The sequence below is a fragment of the Pogoniulus pusillus genome, chromosome 6, assembly GCF_015220805.1.
Source record: "Pogoniulus pusillus isolate bPogPus1 chromosome 6, bPogPus1.pri, whole genome shotgun sequence".
Classification (NCBI taxonomy): domain Eukaryota; kingdom Metazoa; phylum Chordata; class Aves; order Piciformes; family Lybiidae; genus Pogoniulus; species Pogoniulus pusillus.
The window spans coordinates 15,056,352-15,077,885 of NC_087269.1; the positions used below are offsets into that span (position 1 = coordinate 15,056,352).

The 21,534-nt window shown below is 38.7% G+C and overlaps 1 protein-coding gene across 3 annotated transcripts in view; it reads left to right on the top strand.

Moving 5' to 3' along the window:
• Positions 1–21,534, top strand: part of LCOR (ligand dependent nuclear receptor corepressor) — an 87,559-nt gene that overhangs the window by 44,309 nt on the left and 21,716 nt on the right. For 2 of the 3 annotated variants that reach the window (XM_064144565.1, XM_064144566.1), the window contains exons 5-6: positions 2,561–2,848; positions 5,806–5,899. In XM_064144565.1, the coding sequence (XP_064000635.1) occupies positions 2,561–2,848; positions 5,806–5,899 (382 nt within the window). Of the gene's footprint in view, positions 1–2,560; positions 2,849–5,805; positions 5,900–8,799; positions 18,576–21,534 lie in introns of those variants that run through there. The other variant, XM_064144567.1, reaches the window with a different exon arrangement.

Here is a 21,534-nt window from a genome sequence, read left to right on the forward strand (position 1 = left end):
TTATGGCAGGATAAGACTTTCTTTTGAAGGTTCAGTGAAATCATACCTTTTTTGTTTGATACTGCTCTTCTGAGGTTTCAGTACAGATAAAAATACATAAAAGCTATTAAGGCTTTAAAGCTCAGAGGTACTGCTTTAGATTATAGCTGATAAGTACCTGCTGTATATTTCTTCCCTGAGACTCTCTTTTATTTAATTGTAGGGGCCTGCGGGGTTGATTCATTGGGGTTTTTTGATTTGTTTGGGGTTGATTTTGGTGATTGTTGGGTTGGGTGTTTTTGCTTGCTTGTTTGTGGTTTGTTTGCTTGTTTGTTTTATTAAAAAAACCCTGCAACACAACCTGGACACTTGGAATCATAATAAACATCTAGTTGATTTCAAGTGATGCTGCAAAGGCACTAGCAAATCACTGAGCTTTTGAACAGTTTTTGTCATTAGCATTCAGGCTTTATATTAAGCAAGAAGCCTTCAGTGTGCTAGGTAGCTACCCTCTTGGTTGAAAATTGAGTTTTATGTCGTGAATCAGAGAATTTATCTTGAACAGCACTAGAAAGCTCTCTGAAGTCACCCTGTGTGAGGTTACAAATTAAAGATGCATGCCTGCTGGCATGCATAGTATTTTCTTCCAGAATTTGGAAATGTATTTAGCTGTAACCATTACTGAATTGTACATACAAGCGTGGGTGCACAGTAAAGGCATGATTCTTCCTCAGAAAACGTAGGTGCCCCACTTACATATGCTACAAGCACGTGCCAAATACTTTGCATCGGTCTTATCATGCTATCAGTTTGTGTCCTTCTGGGCTTTCCTAGAGCCTTTCACACATCCTTCAGCAGGTTTATACTGGTTTATACTAAAGAGCATAGAAAATGGAAGAGATGTTACCATAGCAGAAAAAAAATCTCCACGCTTCTCCAGGCTGGGGTTTTGTGGACCATTTGGGAGAATATAAATGTACCTTCACTGTAAGTTTGACTGATCTCTTGGTGATTTCTGAAGCCTTTATTGGCTAGTTCTTAGCAACAATTAAACATCCTGTAGATTTTGCAAGAAAATTACTAGGTCTTCAAATAGATGTCTCAGAAGTTTATAGCCACTGTGCCCCTATAAGAATGTAAGTGTTGATTTCATAAGGTCTTTTATTTAGAAAGCTGTACTTACCAGCTAGAAATTTGGACCTTATTAGGTATTTTAAGCTCAATATTATTTTTTTCATCAGAAAACACAGTAGCTGCTTACTGCTGCTCTAATCTGTGGGCAGCTTACATGCTCTAACTTTCATGTCAGTCATCCTTTACTCTAAAGCTAGTTTGTCAGATTTTATGCATTTTTATCAAAAATAGTGGTGAAAAGCAAATCTAGTGCTGAAATGTCCCACAAAAGGTTTTGCTAATGCTTAGTCTCATAGTTCAGTCTCAATAGATTACCTTTCAACCTGGGCAATTTTTTAAAAGGAGGAAGTAAACACTTTAAAAGCAGCTCTCAAAACAGAACAATAGCAAAGATTTGTTTGGTCTTCTACTGCACAATTTTCTCTGAATGTTTCTTCAGAAATAGGAAAGGAAACCTTTTGAGCCATTTGTGGAATATTTGTAGGTTTGATTTTTTTGGGGGTTGGTTTGTTTGTTTTGTTTTATGAGTTGGTTTCCTTGTTTTTAATTTTATTTCAGTTCTTGGGTTTTAAACTTGTCTTGGCCAGACAACACAGGTAGTGTTTCAAGTGAAGTGACAGGACTTGGCTTCTGTGATTTAGGAGTTACAGTTTTGCTTTGACATCACAATTTACTGATCTAAAATAGTGATTTTATTGCCAGTATATTTTTGGGCTGTCCACTTGCCCAAATGCCTTTATATTTATGTGCTATTTTAGATAAATAAGTTGGAAGGTCTACCTATTCCACTTCACGTTTTTTGTTAATAGATTTACCTTTTAGAAGTAATGTTACTTCACATGTGACACACGTTGGGGTTTTTGTCTGTGAAAGCTTTTTGGTTAATACCTGTTACTGCATTGATTATAATGATGGCAATGTCAAAATGAATGCATAGAATGGAATGGAAGACACTTGAACGTTTGATCTTGTGGGTTATTTTGAAGAATCAGAGGGCTTTATTTCCCATTAAATTTGTAGGGGACTGCTGCACCTCTATTCCCCCTCCTACCCTCCTGTAGCTGCAGGTAAGTTATTCTGTTCTTCCACTGAATAACCTGTTTAATGCAATGGTCTTCGTTATTTGGTACTTTTCTTCATGAGTCTAGCTCTCCTTTCCATTTCCATACCTCTTAAAGGTCTGGTCACATATCTATGTTTGAAACCAAAAGAAGAGATTGCATATTTCTCTTAGGAAACTGCTCTTTTGGGAAGGTTCTATCAGAATCACCAATGATTCTTGTTCAAGTACTCTAAGACTAAAGTATGTTTTCTACAGAAACTACTTTATCTTTGGCTGACTTTTTTTTTTCTCCTAGATTTTTACTTTTAAATAAGCAATGACTTAATATAAAAGCTGTTTTGCTTATAGTGCTTCCTTTAAAAAAAAAATCTCTAATATTTGCAGACAGTCCTAGGGTCTCTGACCCCAATATTCCCCTAGTGGCCCGTGAGATCATGCAGCGAATGATCCGACAGTTTGCTGCTGAATATACCTCAAAAAATAGCTCTACTCAGGACTCCAGCCAGCCCAATAGCACAAAGAACCAAAGCCTGCTGAAAGCATCTCTGGTCGCCTCCTCTCCCACGGCTGCAACTGCTCAGAACCCTGTGCTCAGCAAACTTCTCATGGCTGACCAAGACTCACCTCTGGACCTTACTGTCAGAAAGTCTCAGTCAGAACCTAGTGAACAAGGTAGGACTCTTACCAGTGTCTTGCATCCTGTTGCAATCCATTAATGGCATTCTTGTTGCAAAAGCAGACAATTAGAAGTTTGCACTTTTACATAAAATATAAAGTGGAAAAGTGGTAGATGTTTTTACATAGAATAATGACCAGCTAGATGTGGCTGGCAGAGAAGAGAGTTTTGGGAAGAATTTAGACCCATAGCTATGAGAGACTTTTTCTGAAGAAGGGCAAAGGGGATGGATATGCTCCAGAATCTGGGACCAAGTGTACTGTTCCTGCTGGGAGCTGCTACAAAGTCTTCCAAAACAGGTTGTACACTTGCTGATGAGACAAGTTCACTGTGGTAAGACAACTCTTCGTGTGGTCATGAAAGCTATAATGTTGTCTCCTTTCTGAAGATCAGGGCACAGTCTGACTGAAGGAGTGATTTATTTTCTTTCTGGTCGTAGCATAAGAGCAGCATCTTTTAAAAGTCGGTGAGAGCTCGCTTCATGAGGGCTGTAAAAATTATACCCATGAACTGTACAAAACTTCCCAGGTTTGTTCATCTGGAAGAAATGTCTCTTCTCTAACTTAAAAATAGACTTGTTCTGCGGAGCACAGATTGAATAACTTGTAACAGTGTTGCAGAGCTTGTTTTAATTTGAAAACTTTCGTTTCCATCAGAGGTGTTTTTTAACAAGCAAATTCTGCGAGTGATTATAGCATGTGAAAGATGGCTTTTTTTCCCCTCAAACTGTTGAATAGAGGTTATCATAAGTGTGTCCTACTGATAGGATTAAAATTAGCCTCTTCACCCTTCTTTAGAAATGTGTCTCAAGTTGTTCTATCAAATAAAGTAGGCTGTCCATCCTCAAGTGGAAGAGGTGCTTTCAGGAAATTAAAAACTAGCCTTGTGCTAGCTAACACAGAACTGTAGCTATCCCTTCATTCTTTGCCCTTATGTTTATGAAGCCTTCTGTAAAAAGGTTCATTTTATGTTTCAAACAATGTGCAGCTGGGGCATACTGACACTTACTGCACTTAGAGCGCTTACCGAAAGTTGTCATCACACTTCAGTACAAAACTGCAGCGAGAGGTTGTGTGGTGTCTTTCTTCAAGTTGAGGGCCTGTACCTCTAGCTGATAGGTATTTGTTGCTAGCTGGCTTCATTGTTATGTGTTTCACAAGTGTCATTTTCATATGTTTTTTAAATGTTAAAATGTTCTTATTGTGAAGCTTTTCAATGAAGTAGAGAGACACTTGGGTTTGCTTCTGCTTTGTTGTTTTTTCTTAATTAGACAGTTGTATGGTTAAGACTAAAGCATGTACATGAGCTGTTCTTTAGCTGCCACGTGAGGAAAAAGCTCTAAGATGAGGAAGAAGCTGTAAGATAATTTAGAATGTTCGTAATGCTATGGAATTAAAACATGTGCATGTTACACGATACAGTAATCTGTTTGCTGGTGTCATTTTTTTTCCAATTTACATTTAATGTAATTGGGAAGAGATTTTGCCAAAGTTATTAAATGAGAAGTTTAACAGACTGTCATTAAAAAGCTTCTCATGGTGCATATTGTTATATTTCTGCTCTAGTGGGTTGAGGGAAACCCAGCTAGTTGTAAACTTCACTGTGGGGTATAAGGCTAGCCCTGCTTATTACTCATGCAGACTTTTAGGTTGTAATGGCCCTTCTGACAAAGGAAGCATTGGATGCAAGTGCCTCTGGCAGCAACCTGTGCTGTTTATAGTATTGCCTCTTGAAAAAGAGGTGCTGCTTGATCTACTTTCTCTGCGTTGTTGCTGCATAAGTGTTGTTCAAAAGGAAGATTGAGTTCTCTGCCTCCTTAAGTTTAGGTTGTGGTGTGTTCCCAAATGCAGTGGGTGGAACAGCTTTCTGTAAGTTAATTCTGGTTCACTGTTTGTCATGTTTTTTTCTCCATATGTCAAATGAGAACTTTTGAGCAATCTGAAAACCATCTTACATTGTTCTTGTGTTGGGTGGTGTTTACTTGATTAGATGTAATGGGCAAGGAGCTCTGAAATGTCTATGGTATACCTTGCCAAATAGGTTTAATTTATCTTTGCTTCATAAATTCCCTGTTTCAAAGTTTCCAGGAATTTCAGGTGGCTGTGCTGCTTCTGTGACAATGTTACCTGTATGAAAATGACCAGAATTTCAACGTTGTTGGGTTTTTTTTGTGCTGGGGAGCAAGGCTTTTCTATCAAAAAACATTCCCTTTTCTGTTGCCTAGAAATGCAGAGCTTACATAAGGGCTGGCAAAGGAGCATGGGTGAGTGTGAGGAAGTGCCATTAGTGAGAATGGAAGAAGTGGTCTAGCAGGAAAAACAATTTGGTGTACAGAGGAGAGGGAGTGAGATGGCACAATAGAAAGGGGAAAATCAGCAGCTTTACCAGCAGGGACCCACTGGAGACATGGAAAAAAGGGTGAAACTATCTGCCAGGTGAGGAGAAGGCTCAAATTTCTGTGTTTGTGTATTCATTTGAAAACTAATTTCCAGTATGAAATTTCCAATTAGTTTTCCTACACAGATACAGATTAAAAAACCCAAACAAACCCAAGAAATACTGGCATCAAGCTTCCTTTTAAGGGGGAAGAGTATCTCAAGGCTTTGAAGATTGTCTCATTTTGGGACCCCTGAGGGTTAGCTTTGCAATGGACTATGTTATATCCTGAGATGTCATTTATTACAGATAGTTTTTTATTCTCCTTTAACAGATGAACTTTTAATTTTGACGATTTTTATTGTGACTAATGAGGACTCTGTTGAAATCACTCGTAACCCAAACTGCAAACAAATCTAAGCCTTACTTTGCTTTAAATAATAAAATACATTGATAGAAGTAGTGCTGTGAACTAAATATAACTTTAGCCTAGAAGACTTGTAGGCTTGTTTCATCAAGGAACAACATAGCTAGTCAAGCTCGTTCAAGCACTGAAGTCATTCTTTTGTCTCTGCAGACGGTGTGCTTGATTTATCCACTAAGAAGAGTCCTTGTTCCGGCAGCACCTCTCTGAGTCATTCTCCAGGGTGCTCCAGTACTCCGGGAAATGGGTAAGAGAGAGCAACTTACTATGACCTTCTAAAACTGTGTTTTACTAAAAATGTGTGCTTACCTTCTGTTAAAATGTTAACTTTTGGTGTTAACCCTTTGGAGTAATGTGTTCTTCAGCTTGTACCTGTTGGCAAATATCTTCACCCCACCTGCCAAATAAGGGTCACGGCAAACAGACAGGTTAAACGTGCAGTTAAAAAAATCTTAATGTCCGTCATTTTAACCAATTTACTACTTAGACAAAGATCTTTCCGTTACCTGCTTCTTGGATTTAGTGGTAAATGATGTCTGTGGAGGTGCAAGTTGAGTTAAATATAACTTAGATTTAATTTTTCACTTAGGAAAGAGTCAGCTAACAGGAAAGCTTCTTTTAGAGGTAGTAGTGATTTCGAATGATGAACCAAGCTGAGTTAAATCTGAGTAACTGCATACTCTCTGTTGATATTTCTTATCATAAACCACAACTTAGAAAAAGACAAGTGCCCAGAGGAGAGACTCTGGTAGTTCAGAAAACTTCAAACATGGCTTTTAGGATTTGAAATTGTATTTTAACACTGAACAAGTTGGGGATTTTCTTCCTTTCGGTTTCTTTTGTGTTTGTTTTTTTTGGTTGTTGTTTTAAATATGTGGTGTAGTATCCTTGCCTTAGTTCAAGGTGTAAAAGAATGTTATTAAAAAAATCCTTTTAGGTTTCATATTTCTAATAGTTCTTGTTTGCATACATTTAGAAACTTTGATTCTTAGTTAGTGTGGCGTTAAATGTACTGGAGAGGCCGACTGGGAGTAAGAGGGCTTTTCAGTGTTGGTGGGAGAATTTCATCTTGAATCTACTGTAAAAAGCAATTTTTTAAAGTGAAGTACAGAAACAGCATATTGTTTAAATCGCTATTTAATTACTGAGTTTAGCTTTGCAATAGCCTTTGAAAAACTCAGAGATTTTAAACTAACAATCCGCCACCAACCCAGTGTATTGCTAACAATTGGTTTAGCTTTTGCATTTCTCATCAGAAAAATATTTACTGTCTCAGATTTCTCCCTTCAAGGTTACCTTTTCAATTTAATGCTTCTATTAATAAAACATTCAACCCTTTTAAAAAACTTAGTGCTTCGTCAAAGCTCGTTAGCATACACCTTCCCTGGCAGCGTTTCTTTTTCAGTTCTGGACAGTTTTTTTCCAGCTTTGTTTTCTAGCAAGGCAGCGGAAGCTATGGAAGCTGTTTATTGTTTGTTCCCTTGTTTGTGTGTCAAGCAAAGGCTAAAGTCCAGCACCCAGGCGTGACGGGGCCAGCATCTGGCACTGTCCTGCTCAGGTCTGTGCGTCTGCAGAGGATGTGGCGTGCTGGCACCTGTGGCTAATTGTACAGGTGTGTGGTACAGGAGGGCTACCGCAGTCTCTTTAGCATCAATGAAATCACTTGTGACCCTCTCTTCTGGGTACCTGCCAGGATGACCTTAGGCACAGAGTTCGCATTCTGATGCAGATACATGCTGCAGAAGGGGCAGAGAATGCCCCATGCTGGAAAGGGCTTTCTGGAACAGAAAACTCTCAGTCATTTCCCAGGTTTTGATCGGAATCCTTGCTGACTCTTGTTACCCACTTCAACTGTGACCTTTTGCATCCTGGAGAGAAGCTAGCAGCATATGTATCAAGCACTGCGTATGTTACTTAGCAGCTCCTTTCAGTGGCTGTCTTTCCTCTAAAGACTTTAATCCCAGTGTGATGTTAAAAAGAATAATGCAGCTTTTCAGCAGTATCTATCCTATCCTTAAATAATATTGACTTAGCAAGAGGGTTTTACACCACCATAATGTCCCAGATCATTAAAACAGAATAATTCACTAGTCTCTTAGTTAATCTGTACGTTGCACATGGAGAAGTTTGGAGGTGGATTTTGAAGCTAGTGTGACTTAGTTACTAGAAGGGGCTAAGTAAGCAAAGCATTAGAATACATTTGTTTCTCTGCAGTAGTAATGCTTTGTGTCATAGAAAGAATACTTGTGATGAAAGGGAAATGGTGAAAATACATACTACTTTTTCTGCTGTTGACTCTTGATCTGAGTGACAGTTTGAGCTAAGATCCTGTTTTGTTTGTTTTGTTTTGCTTTTCTTTCCTAGCTATGCTATATATCAAATGAGAATCAGGGATTTATGTATCCGTGTATATTATTTATGTATATAATTAGTTGTTACGAGAGCAGTTTGCCAAGTTGAGTGTAGTGCAGTGTTTTCCCTTCATCTGCAGTTACCCAAGCTTTCATCTTTGGTGCTGAATGGAAGTCAAGCAAATGCCTTTGAGGCTTGCTAAGCGTTTTTGTTCTTTTTTATCCTGAGCAGTGATTCATCAATACGGTGCAAGCGAACACCATCCGAGGTTTCCACCTATGTGTAGATGCTGCAGGTGGCAGTCACATTTGCATGTTTGAATATGTTGCACTTTGGCTTACTCTTTTATTACTGTACTTGTTTAGTGGTAACGTCACACAGTAACACAGTTGTGTGTAGATCTATGGCGATTGATCACTACTTTGTAATTAAGGTGCTATTTTCAGACGCTTGCGCGAAGCCTTTTCTGCTCCGAGAATTTGTGAACCCAACCAGAGCCCAGCCAACAGGTTTCATTTTTCCTTTGCCCAAAAAGCTTCTCCTTTTTTTTGTTTTGTTTTTTTTTTTTTTTTGTGAAGAAATCTTAAAACTGACTGATGCTGAGATTTTTTTTTTTAATAGAAACAAACAAAAAAATAAAATACAAAATTAAAATAAAATAAAATTTAGAGAAAAAATAAATAACACAAAGTGATGTTACCCAAGCAAGGCCTTCTAATAAAGGAGTGGCCCCCTCACCCATCCCTCCTTACCTGTGCAAGTCCTGCTCACATCAGTTTCCTTCCATCCAATTAGGCGACCTGGGAGACCCAGCCAGCACCATCCGGAGGGACTACAGAGTGGTGATGGGGTACCTCCAAGAAGCTTGCAGGATGGAACCAGGGAAGGTTATGGCCACTCCACATCTCTTAAAGTACCGCTGGCTCGATCACTCCAGATTAGTGAAGAACTGCTGAGCAGAAACCAGTTTTCTACAGTTGCCAGCCATGGGCCATCTGGACTACAGAATCATGGACAGCACTTAATATTATCCAGGGAGGCTTCTTGGGCAAAACCACACTACGAATTCAATTTCAGCCGCATGAAATTCAGGGGAAATGGTGCACTCAGCAACATCAGTGACCTTCCTTTTCTTACAGAAAACTCTGCCTTTCAAAAAATGGCACTTCAAACTAAACAGGATGGGAAAAAGGACGTGAGCCATTCGTCTCCTGTGGATTTAAAGATACCACAAGTTCGAGGCATGGACCTTTCATGGGAGTCCCGCACTGGTGACCAGTACAGCTATAGCTCTTTGGTAATGGGTTCACAAACGGAGAGCGCGCTTAGCAAAAAGTTAAGGGCTATCCTTCCAAAACAAAACAGGAGAAGTTTGCTGGATGCTGGACCAGATTCCTGGGGCTCAGATGCTGAGCAGTCTACCTCTGGACAGCCATATCCCACCTCAGATCAAGAGGGAGATCCTGGCTCCAAGCAACCTAGGAAGAAAAGAGGGAGATACAGACAGTATAACAGCGAGATACTGGAGGAAGCAATCTCTGTGGTTATGAGCGGGAAAATGAGTGTTTCCAAAGCTCAAAGTATTTATGGGATCCCCCACAGTACACTGGAATACAAAGTTAAAGAGAGGCTGGGCACTTTGAAAAACCCTCCAAAGAAAAAAATGAAATTAATGAGGTCGGAGGGGCAGGATGTTTCAGTAAAGATTGAATTAGATCCCCAGGGAGAAGCAGCACAAAGTGCGAATGAATTGAAAGATGAGTAGGGATGTTGTAGAGTGCCAATTACTTTGCAAACTGGGTGAGCACTACTGCATAGTTCAAACCACCACTGAGCACACGTGATTCTCCTGTTTGGTGCAAGGCTCTGTCCTTTGCAGTTCAGCGTAGACTTGCCGACACAGGTGAAAGGTGTGCTCTGAATGTCACATCTGTAAATTTTTCTAGCCTGATGTGGTGCAGTTTCCCTCCTTCACCTGCCCCACCCCCTTTTTTTTTCCTTTTTTGCCTTTTGCATGTTTCTCTGTAAAAGAGAGTTGAGTTACCTCACAAAGAATGCAGATCTGTGGAAGTGGACATCTTGTCTGTAGAGTCTGCCTGAACTTCTGGTGTTGGATTTTTCATGTCTGCCTTTATAGAAATAAGTCCACTTTGTTAAACTGGTAACTTTCCTAAAACCAGGCATGTTTCAAGTCAAAATCAGACTGCCATTCTTCAAAATGTTTCAGAAATCTTCTTCCCCCTTGTTTTCTTTGATTCAGTTGATTGAAAGATTTAAGCTAAATCAAGTTATTTAGAAACGGCACCTCTCTTGAACTCAGATTTGTTGATTGGATGGATAATCAATTGGGTTTGATTAGGCTCTCCACTATTTTCTTTCTGAATTAAATGTACTTACCATTCATTGTCTGCTTAGTGCTCACCCAGAGGGGAGGGAAAACTTACTTACACTACCTTCAGAATATGTCAGTTAATTATTTGTAACACTACCTTCGCTGTAATTTTATTTGATATTTTTGAAGGGTGATATTTAGACTCACCTGCTTGAGGATGTAGCCTTATCTCACAGAAGACAAGCTTCTCACAGTCAGGAGCAGTCAGGGTACACTAAATGATGTATTAGGGTATGCCTCATCATAACAGAACTGCGGTTCTTTGTGACCTTTATGCTTTTTACAGACTTGATCCTTGATCCTGAGTTTACTAAACTATGTGGTTCCAACAACTAGTTTAAATGACTCTAATCTGGGGAAGGGGGATTTGTGTAACAAACTACTGTGATACTGAAAAAAAAAAAGAGAAAAAAAAAAGGAAAAAAAAGAAAAAAAAAAAAAAAAAAAAGGAAGGGGGGGGGGGAGCCCACAAAATGGTGATCTCAAACGTTACAACCTCAGTAGTCTGCCCAAATATACACATTAGTGAAGGAGCTTGTTAATGTTCAGGGAAGAATTAAAACACTGGTAGCCTGATCTACTTCAGGCTCTGCATCATATCTATCTGTACTACTGTCAGGGTCGAACACTCAATGAGTGAGTGTTTCCTTTTTAAATATTACAGTTGCCAGTAGCAGGAATTAATCTGAGTCCTGCTTTTTTGTTGTTGTTTTTATTTAATCTATTTTGATAGTGGTTTAGCACATGCTAGAATAAGCATTTAAACACCATAAAAGCACTCCTTAAACCACAATTTTTTCTTTTCTTTCTTTTTTTTTGTTGTTCAATATGATGATACCATTATCATTATATGGAGATCCAGGATAAGTTTTTGTACAGAACTTTTTTATCTTTGATACTTTCTGCGGGAGTGGTCAGTAACCAGGCGGAGCTTACTGGATTTACCACAACATGACCAAATCAGAATTGCTGGTTCTTCAGGTAGAAGCAATTTGGTCTTAATCTGTGCAGAAGGTAGATAGAGTTACCGTTGGTTTTTTTTCCCCTATTTGCACAACCAAAAGAAGCATTGGCGTTGTTGTGTGAGAGCATTAAGTAATGTCAGTGATTGAGAGTGGTTTCTCAGAGTTCATGGGAGGGTGGCCTAGATAGCCCCTAGGGATGCTGAATGACTTCTGGAAGAGCTGATTCTATTAGCCCCTCCCCAGCAACTTCCTATTTTCAAAGGTTAGGCACACCATTGCTGTCGTTTTAAATATGCACTGCTCATTCTTGAAACGGGATGGGCATTTGGCCCCAAGTATACTTTTTTTTTGTTTACTTAGTACATCTTAGTAATCAAAATCCTGGTCCCTCTTAGCTCTCTAGTTGTCATCTTGGCATTTAAAGCAGTTTAAGCTCAGTAGCAGTATCTAAACTCTGCAATACGTTCCAGTTTAGCTGGTGATTGCAATAAAGGTGCAGTTAAAACATGTGGTTTCATCTGCTGTTGGAGGATATGCTAGAAAGTTTGCTGCAAGTTTGAGAAAAAAAAGAAACAACAGTTTTACTGTTCAGAGAGGTTTAACCTTTTGCAGTTGTCTTTATTTAAGCAACATGAGTTGAGTTTTATAAAACTTGTCACTGTAGTGTATGTGGAGTGCTCATTTTACTAACCTAAATATTTTGTATGTGTATATTTAAGTGGGTGACAATCGTGCAGCAGAAGAATGGTGTGCCTACCCTTTAATGCTGCAGTTTTAAAAGAGAATTTGTCTTGTCATTTCAGACCGTAGGCTAAGATTTGTAAATAGATAGTGAGAAGTCGAGTACACTTGATTTGCTTTGGTTAGAAAGTGGATTTGAAAGAAAAAGACGACAAACAAACAAAAAACCAAGACAACGACAAACCAAACACGTAACTTTCTCAGTTTAAATGTCCTGAGACCTGAAGATTGTACTACTCATATCTGCAGAGCTTTTAAACACAACACTTGATCTGTGATGATTTAATATTCAGGTAATCTTTCTTTTTCTCAAGAAGCTTTTTGAACAACCATATTTCCTCCAAAGGTCTCTGTTTTAAAAAGGAAAAAAAAAAAAAAGAAAAAAAAAAGAAAAAAAGTGTAGATTATTTTTTAAGCACTAATTGCATTACGTTGGTAACTGCAATATGAAATAGCCATTATTGTTTTGTGAAGCATGGTTGAGATTAGTTAGTGGTCCCTTTTAAAAAAAAAATACAATTTCATGAGCCTCTCAAAAAAAACAAACCATAAAAACAAAGTGAAAAAAAAAAAGCTGCTGAATATTCAAAAGATATATATTTTACCTTATTGTAGGTTTTGTAAATTTAGTCTGTAATTCAGGTGCACCTTTTAATGTTACCTTTTTTTTTTTTGTTTGGAAGTCCCATCTAATGTATTTCCTCTGAGGTGATTCATGATGTGAAGACTAGTATCACTCTTAAGTGCTGCAGTGATCACTAAGGTTTTGTTTGGTTTCTCACTACGGATTCTTTACAGGCGCTTTCAGTGTAGCTAACTATAGTAATATTTGGGATCATTTTTAAATATATGATTGGAATTAGTGTTTGTCCATTAGCATGCTTAATTTTCTGCTGACCAGCAGTTTGCATGGCCAAAATCTCTGGTTGACCATATTTTTTGGTGTGGGAAGGTGTGGTTCACTGCTATCTTTGTAACGGGAAGCCTTGTTTCTCATGTTCTTTCTGATAAGTGGATGTTTATGTTACTTGGATCACTTGGACAGGAGAGAGGGTTTCAAATCTTTCTCCTGCTGCTCTTTTTGAGATCGCATTAATGTGTAACATAGACAAACTGCAACCCTGTAAAAATGGAGATGTTGTTAGGAGGAGGCCTTTCGGGTATTTTTCGTCACTAGTTTTCTCTTTAACTCCCGAGAACGTCCATCCGATGTAGTTATTTGGCTTAACAGTATTGTTGTGTACTACATTGATGTAGGTGAAAAAGCCTGACAGCAAGAAACTGTGAATAATATTTGTGGCAGTCTCTCAAAACTAGTTTTTCAATCCAAGTATCATGAAGGAGAATCCCTCTCCCTTACCCCATCCTAGAAAAGTAATTTTATATTTTGTGTGTATAAAGTTTTAAGAATCCAGTTTCATATTGTACTGAAGTTTAGGTGTTGCTTGGTAAATCTTTGCTGCAGCATATAATTGAAGATGAGTAAGGCTTAGTGTGGTAGGGGTCCTGGTGTGGAGTTAATTATCGTACAGTTCTGGTGAGAAAGCCCAACATGTATGAAATGTGTCCTTTTCTTTTCTTTTCTTTGGACTCGTAAGATGTAAAAGTGCTTTTTTAGAACTCTGACCTATTACAAACTATTACCTCACTTTCAGCCAGCTGGATCCTCATTCCACAGTGTTGTAGGCATTATTGTGGCCGTAATGCTTGAGTACAGCTATAGAGTTGAACGTTTCCGGTTAGGTATTGTAGGGAAACGTTTTTTTCTGGGCTCGTTTTTATTTCTGTCTAATTACTTTATTTTCCAGTCATTCCCTGATTTTTTTTTTTTTTAAAGGCTTGGGACAATTTCCTTTAGAATTTCTTTTTCTTTTTTTCCCTGTTGCGCAGGAGAAGTTGCTGCATAAGCAATACAGGTATGCCTTTACTTTCTTCTTGTTGCAGAACTCATAATTTGATGCTTGCATCACCAACACTATATTGTTAGACCTGAAGTCAAACTCTGACTTTTTGTGGCAATTCGACAATAAGTTATTTTTAACAGTGCAGGTGTACAGGCAGGGTAGTGCCTCTAGTAAGGGAACGCCTTCAGCTTCTGTGTTCTCGCACAATTCCTATACCACCTTTTCTGTAGAGCTTTCCAGTGGGAGGGAACTGCACATGTGTTTAGACCGGTTGAAAACGACAAGGAAGAGACTCTGCACTGTCTTGTGGCAGGCCAACATTTGAGTCTAAACATTTCTTTCATGAGAACCTGAGAGTACTTTGCCTTCCTCTCGAAATTCTTAGGAGCTGGCAAAGTGATTCAGGGGCTTTAAGGCTTTGTATAGATTGGAACAACTATTTAGTTCTGATTGAATTGCTTTTTCTATCATCTGCAACAATTGTTATACAGGTAAAACTGGAATTACCCTGTGTTCCTTTCCAGTTTATTTTGAAGTAATGCTCTTAAGATGTCCCTGAATCTTAGGAGAAGAACACAGTGTTCCAGGAGCGAAAGGAACACTGTGCTGTTACCTTGTTTCTCAAAACCAGTGTAGCTACATCTGCAAAGAGCTCTTCCTTCAATGAAGGCAAAATGTTAACTCTTAGGTGCATACACTTGTTGCAGTCCAAACTTACAGGAAGGCAAAATTATTAATCTGTATCAAAAGCTTTGTCACAGTATTTTAAATTCTCTGAGAAATGTAAGAGGTAGAACAGTCATTTCCCTCCTCTTCATGAGGATCAGAAGCTTAGACGTTTTCCCCACAAAGATTTCAGAGGCTAAATGTAATTTCATTCTAGATCAGTGTTAATTTTTTTCTTGGCATTGGTAGATAATGTGGTTAATACTGGTTTAAAAAGATGAACCTGAAAAAAACACACCCTTGAGACTAGCTTTGGTACTATAAAGATTTCCACTTCATCTTGAAAATTCAGTAATTAGAGCCTTGAGAAAGCTGAAAACCTGCACTGCTAGTTACACGCAGTTCTGGTGGAGGTAGCAAATAATAACTATAGTGGTGGTTTTAATTTCTAATTATCCCATGTATAACATGACATGATGTGATGATCACTAAGCAGAGAGGCATTGCAGGCTCAAAATGATCCATAGATCCACTCTACACACACCAGAAAAAAAGCTGTCAGTAGTTACAGCATTCCTGTGTCCGTCTCTCTCCTTCCCTCCTGTTCTTGCTTTGCCTGGGGCCAAGTTTCTATGCCAGTGTAACAGCAGCCGTTTTGGACTTTTATGTCCTATCAAATTATGGCTATATTCAGGTATCATCATGAAAACCTTCGTTTTAAGAGAGCTTTATTTAATACTCAAATAATATCTTAACCCAGTTGTAAAATCAGTTGTTCTGGGCAACATACTAGGAGGAAGGATTTGGGGTTTTTGTTTCGTTTTGGTGGGATTTTTTGGCCTGTCCAGGGCATTTCATTCACCTTCTTGTAAACAACCAACCTTGCCCCTGTCCCTGTGCTTGTCTCTACTGAACTGGTTAAGTATAAGTTAGGACTCAAGATGAAAACTCTACCTTACAGAGCAGGGATTAGGACATAGAGTTCATTCTGACTGGAGCAGGCAAAATTGGTGTCAGATATGAATTTTGGTAGTCATCACCTAGTACAGCCTACCTTTATGTTTTGTATTCCTGTTTGGAAACAATGAAGACACTACTACAGCTAGTAATACAGTTTATAAACTACTTGGTGCTACATTTCTCAACTATTTTTGCAGATAATATTTTTTATGCCTGCATGAAAGCATGTAAACTTTACTGTCACTATGAAAAAAAGCACTTGTCTGACCTATTCTAAAAGTATCAGAAAAGGGATAACTGACTGCAGCACTTTTTCTGTTACAACGCCAGAGTCTTAATTAAATCTGGTCTTCAGGTTATGAGGTATTTTAAATGTACAATCTGGGATCATTGACAGCTTTTCAGGTCAGATGACAAATTCTCTTGGGATACTTACCTGTCTTTAAAAGACTTAGTATAACAAAAAAATTCTGAAGTTCAGGCAGGGCACGTATAGATAGGTGCCTGATATTTTTAACTAATCATTTCAATAGGCCATTTCAGGGCTTGACATTTGGAATCTGGGATGATGGGTAGGGAAAGGGAAGTTTCCCAAACCAGAAAATCATTTTGGACCATTGTTTAATGTTCCATTTTTGAAAACTATAACTCAAAAAAAAAAATAAAAAATGGGTAGGGATTCTTTCTCCCTTATGCCTTCAGGGAATGAGTAGTATTTAGAATCTCTGGCTGAAATTCAAGCCTTTTTACCATGTAAATTTTTAATATGAACTCATTTACATGCTTTTTACATCTGAGGAATGAAAATGGATCTTAATGTTTAAGTTGTGGAATGGTATATTTCTTAAATGAAGGGGGAACATTAAAAAAAATAGATTAGAATACCAGCATTAGTGAGCTTAAGGAATTTTAGTATGTAATAGCAAAGTATAGCAAAGTATTTGATTAAAAAAAAAATTACTCTTGGATTGCTAGTCTGTAACTAGGTGCATTCTAATTTAGCAGGTGAATATTCTTTCCTTATCGATATATGATGGGCTTTTTGCAAATAGAAAAACCTTTATCTGAGTCCCACGTGTTGCTTGTACTGATGGGATGTATGCTTACAGCAGCTTACTGCTGCTTTAAAATGTATAAAATACGTTTTGAGTGTTTGCTCATAACTCTTTCTAACCTCCACTTGTTAAATTGTCAGACATTGGTATTTTATCAGTCCGCAATGTAAGTTTAAACTAATGTTCTTAGGAATCCAACTTGTACACACACTGTTTAAAAACCCTCAGGGACAGTTTACACACTATCCTCACTCAATTCAGGTACTTGTACTCTCTTCTTAAACCTAGCAGTGACTTGTATTTTGTTTTGCTTTTCTTTTGACGTGCTGATAGCACATCCTTGATGAATGTCAACTTAAAACTCAGTTCAGGTATCCAGGTATAACTCAGCCAAACGGATTTTAAAGCTGCATATTTACTCTCCAGCACACAGTGCCTCAGACACTTATAGTGGCATTCTGTATATTCAGTTATTACTACTGAGCAGATCGCGTGGGGGTTCCTGGTATGTATTGTAAGAAATTCTTATGTATATTATATAATATGTATTATATTATATACATATATAGTATATATGTTATCTTAAACTTATATATTTTAAAATGCCACTACTAGCCAGCGCAGCTAAAAATGAAATACATTCCCAACTGCTTCTGCGAACCGGCAGAGGCAGCTTCTTAACGTGGCTCTTGCTTCTCCCTCATCATAACTACTTCTAACCTCAAGCACGGGTCCTTGGCTGTCTGACCTCTACACTCTAGTTATGCAATGTCCTTAGAGAATTCTGTGCACTGGCCACTGTGATGGAAACCAATGGGCCGGGAGTGCTTTGAGTTTATTAGTAATTGTTCTGCCAAAGTCGGTGTTCGTGTGACGAGCATGTAAACCTGTCAGATAATCAGCAGAGGTCCGAGTAATGGCTTCCACCCCTTGAGTAGGACCAGCCTCTCAGCAGGTGTCTCCTCTCCGATGCTGAGCACTGATTCAGAACGTGTTGGCACGTAACATCTGTAGTGCCGGGCCCCCGCGCCGCGAAACCGCAAAGTAAAATCTGCCGCTCTGCACTCGCAGTTGCGAGTCAGCAACACCTCTGCTTTCTTATTTGACACTTTACATCTAAAAAGTCTTCTCTTTCTATTTATGTAACCCATAGTCTTTGAAGAGTATGGAAAACGGCATTTTTCTCTCTGACCTCTAGAAGTTCAAGTGTCATGGGAAAAGAAAATAATATAAAAGAAAAAAAAAAAGAAAAAAAACCCACACAGGAACCCCCTCCCCTTTACTCTTATGGACCTCATTTCAATATACTGTTTACAGTTTGACGGAATTGTATAATTTAATATTTCTCTTGTACTGTAGTTTATATTTATTTACAGATTTTTTTTGTACTGTGTGATTTGAATTTTTTTTTTTCTTTTTTCTTTTTTTTTTTTTTTGGTTCCTCGCTATGATCAATGTTTTATGTAGTAGAGCACTTATGATCACAAATTAAGGTTTGTTTTTTGTTTGTTTGATTGCACTACATTAATTTTTTTTTTTTTAAATGCAGTTCTGATTTTTTGACTGGACTAAATAAGCTGTGTCTTAATGTATGTGATAAGTACTTTAAATTTTTTTTTTTATTTCCTGTGGTCCTTTTTTTTTTTTTTTGTTGTTGTTGGTTTGTTTTGGGTTTGGTTTTGGTTGGGTTTTTTTTTTTGCATTGTATGTCAAAGCGCTAATTCTCTTGTTGTGCATGTGTAAGATTTAATGGCTCCATTGTATTATTTGACCATGTCATTTTGGAAACACATTCCCAGCTGTAACGTTGTGTATGGTAGTTTTCACTGGATGCTAGACTTTTCAAAACCACTATTCTTCTAATAAATTTTGTTGTGAAAAACTTTAAGGGGTTCCAACTCTGTCGTTTTTCTAATGCGCTTTCTAGAATGCCTGCTACTAATCACCCAGGGTTATGAAATGCAAACTATCAGGAGTCAAGAAAAGCAGAGGAGGAAGTGAAAACTGAAGGTAAAACAAAATCTGGCCAAAGAATCGAGCTCTGGAGTCTCCTTGCACTGTTTGGTTCTCGTCCTAACTAGGACTGGCAGTAAAGCTGCCCTAGTAGCTGGGTGGGGAATGCACATGAAGGCTGAAACACTGCCTTGTAGCAGCTCCATCTCACAAACTCCTGTACTTCTCCCTGCTGGCCACCTTAATTTCTTTCGTGGTAAATAATTTATCTGGTGAAGAACAAACAGTTTCTCAGGGGAAGGAAAAAAAATTGATGTAGGCTTGTTCACTAAGCACTTAGTTATGAGTCAAGGTAGGAAGGGTGGCAATAAAACAGTCTCCGGGAGCACTGGCTGTGGACTTGTGCGGTTTGGTGTGGCTGGCTTGAGCCAGGTGGGTTAGGCAGCAGGGCAGGCAGCCTGGCTGAGTGCCAGGCTGAGAGAGGCTGCTCATTCACACCAGTAGGCGTTGGTGTTGGCTTTTACTCTTTCTATGGCAGCCACCTCTCCTTCTGCAGAGGGGACAGGTCCCTAGGTCTCACCCCAGCAACTGTGTCCTGCTGTCCTGCACAGGGGCACACAGCAAACGTAGCAGTTACACCATGCTTCAGCTGGCCCTTATCTGAGCTTCATGTTTCCTTTCTCCTGATGGTACTTTGGGTTGAACTACTTTTGAGATTATGCATTATTGATACTGGAATGCTGAATACTAAAAAGTAGGTTACAGTAAGTGGTGTATAATGGAACTCACGTGAGTTTAGGCATTTCTGCTAACCTTTGTGCTCAGTCCCAGTTTGGTTTTGAGTGATGCATGAGGATTTCCTGGCTTTAGGAGATTTTGTAATGCTCCACGCTGTCTAGCCCAGGTTTCTTTTCTCGTTAGAAACTCTGTTTATTGGCTCATGCTATTGAAAAGCTGATCATTCAGAGTTTGCATTTTCAAATGTGACTTTTTTTTCAGTGCATTTTTTTAAGCTCCTTATCTAACGGTTACATTATAAACTGTTGTACTCCCTGTATACTAATTCTGGTAGTAAAAGCATAAACAAAATGGTAAGGAAGGTACCACCTGGTTTAACCTTGTCATCTGGTTTAACTAACCTAGCCAAATAGCTTTTAAATAAAAAGTTGGTTTGACTAGAGACTGCCTCTTACAGCTTTTGAGGAACAGTAGTAAGTCTTTATGTGCAAATAGCCTGAAAGCCTTGTGCTGTTAAACTAGCATGATTCTTTTTTTTTCCTCTTTTTTCTTTCTTTTTCTTTTTTTTAATATGTCTGAGTAAATCTGTCAAATCTATGAAAATAGCCTTTGAAAGTGATGAACCATATTTCCCATCTGCCATTCTTTAGGGTGTATTACGCTCTGTAAGCTTCTCCTAGAGCATTTTTAATCGACACTTTTAGTCCTGTGATTATCAAGAAAATGCTATGTGGTTCTTTATTATTTTTCCCCTCCTGATTTTCCTGGAGGGTTTGCTGATGGTATTGCACTGTTAAGTTCTTCAGACTTATCCAGTTCTTCTTTTAAAGCTGTTTTCTGTAATGCAAATACATATCATGACAAGAATTCACTGAGATTTACACACATACCCAGAAAGAAGCATCAACTGCTGCTGTTGTAGAAGTAGAAAAGAAACCTAATTAACCCTGTTAGGCACCTCAAATCTCCTGCTAATTTGCCTCAGCTTGTTTCAGCTCAGGATGGATTTTGAGCTGCTTCATTTGTTACTGAAAGAGACATCTGCTTCTGAACCTGCAGAAACGTATCTGATTACCTTCTGAAGTAACAGGTCCTTCATCAAGTAGCAGTGGACTGTGTGTACCCCACACCCATCTGGGTCACTTTCTATAATCCAGCTATTCTAGCAGATGTAAAATGAGAGGCTGTGTTAATTGCTGCTGTGTGAAAATGTGCACTTCTGTGGAGGAAAGAGCAGAAAGCTTCTGGACACTACCTGCAAGTGTTGGAATTAATACCAGACCTGAAAATAGCAACTCCCTGACCTCAGCAGGAAGGATGAAAACAGTTTTGTGTTGGAAATCAGCTGAAGTTTAGTGATCCTTTGGCTGATTTAATGAAGGAAATTCCTGAGCATCACAATTGCGTCATCTTGTGCAACCATACCTGAGCCGGACTGTTGTGGCTGCTCAGTCCACCAGCAGCCGTGCAGAGCTTGCCCTGGTGGTCTCAAGTAATGCAGATCAGCAGTGGCTCTCCTGCCAGAACATGCTGAGCTCCCTCATTTCCTACAAACCTGACAAAGGTGGCTCTAGGGGAGGGATTTAAAACCTTATTCAGGAGTATGTTCTGGCAAAACCTCTGACAGATGTCCAGCCATGGGTACTTGCTGAACTGTGATTTTAGTGGAAGCAAGTTGCAGATTCTTGGGCCTGTTTAGGAAAGTGATTCATGTAGAGAGGAAGAGGAGTACAGGCCAAAGGCAATTTCAGGAATATGATGTTTGGTAAAGTGAAGATGGCAGAGGCTCAAATAAAAGTTGGTCTCTTTAATGTAGTTATTCTCAAGGCAGCTATATGAGAACCATCTAGCATTGTCCTATCTATTTGACTCTGTGGGAGTACTGTTTCCCTTCATCTGCTATGTTTGATGCAGACTCTGAGACTTAGATTTTTTTCTGTCATCTAGTAGGAAATTCAGAAGAAATATGAGTAGCTTCACACTTGTGAATTATGAATTAATTAAATTCCCTCTTGCCCACCTCCCTGAAAATCCTAGACAGCACAACCTTTAGAAGGTCTCTCTTAGTGTAATGGAGAGGAAGCACAAAATCAATCTTCTTTTCTCAGGTCACTTTTAATTCATCAAAATGTGCAGGTCAGATTTGAAAGGAAACT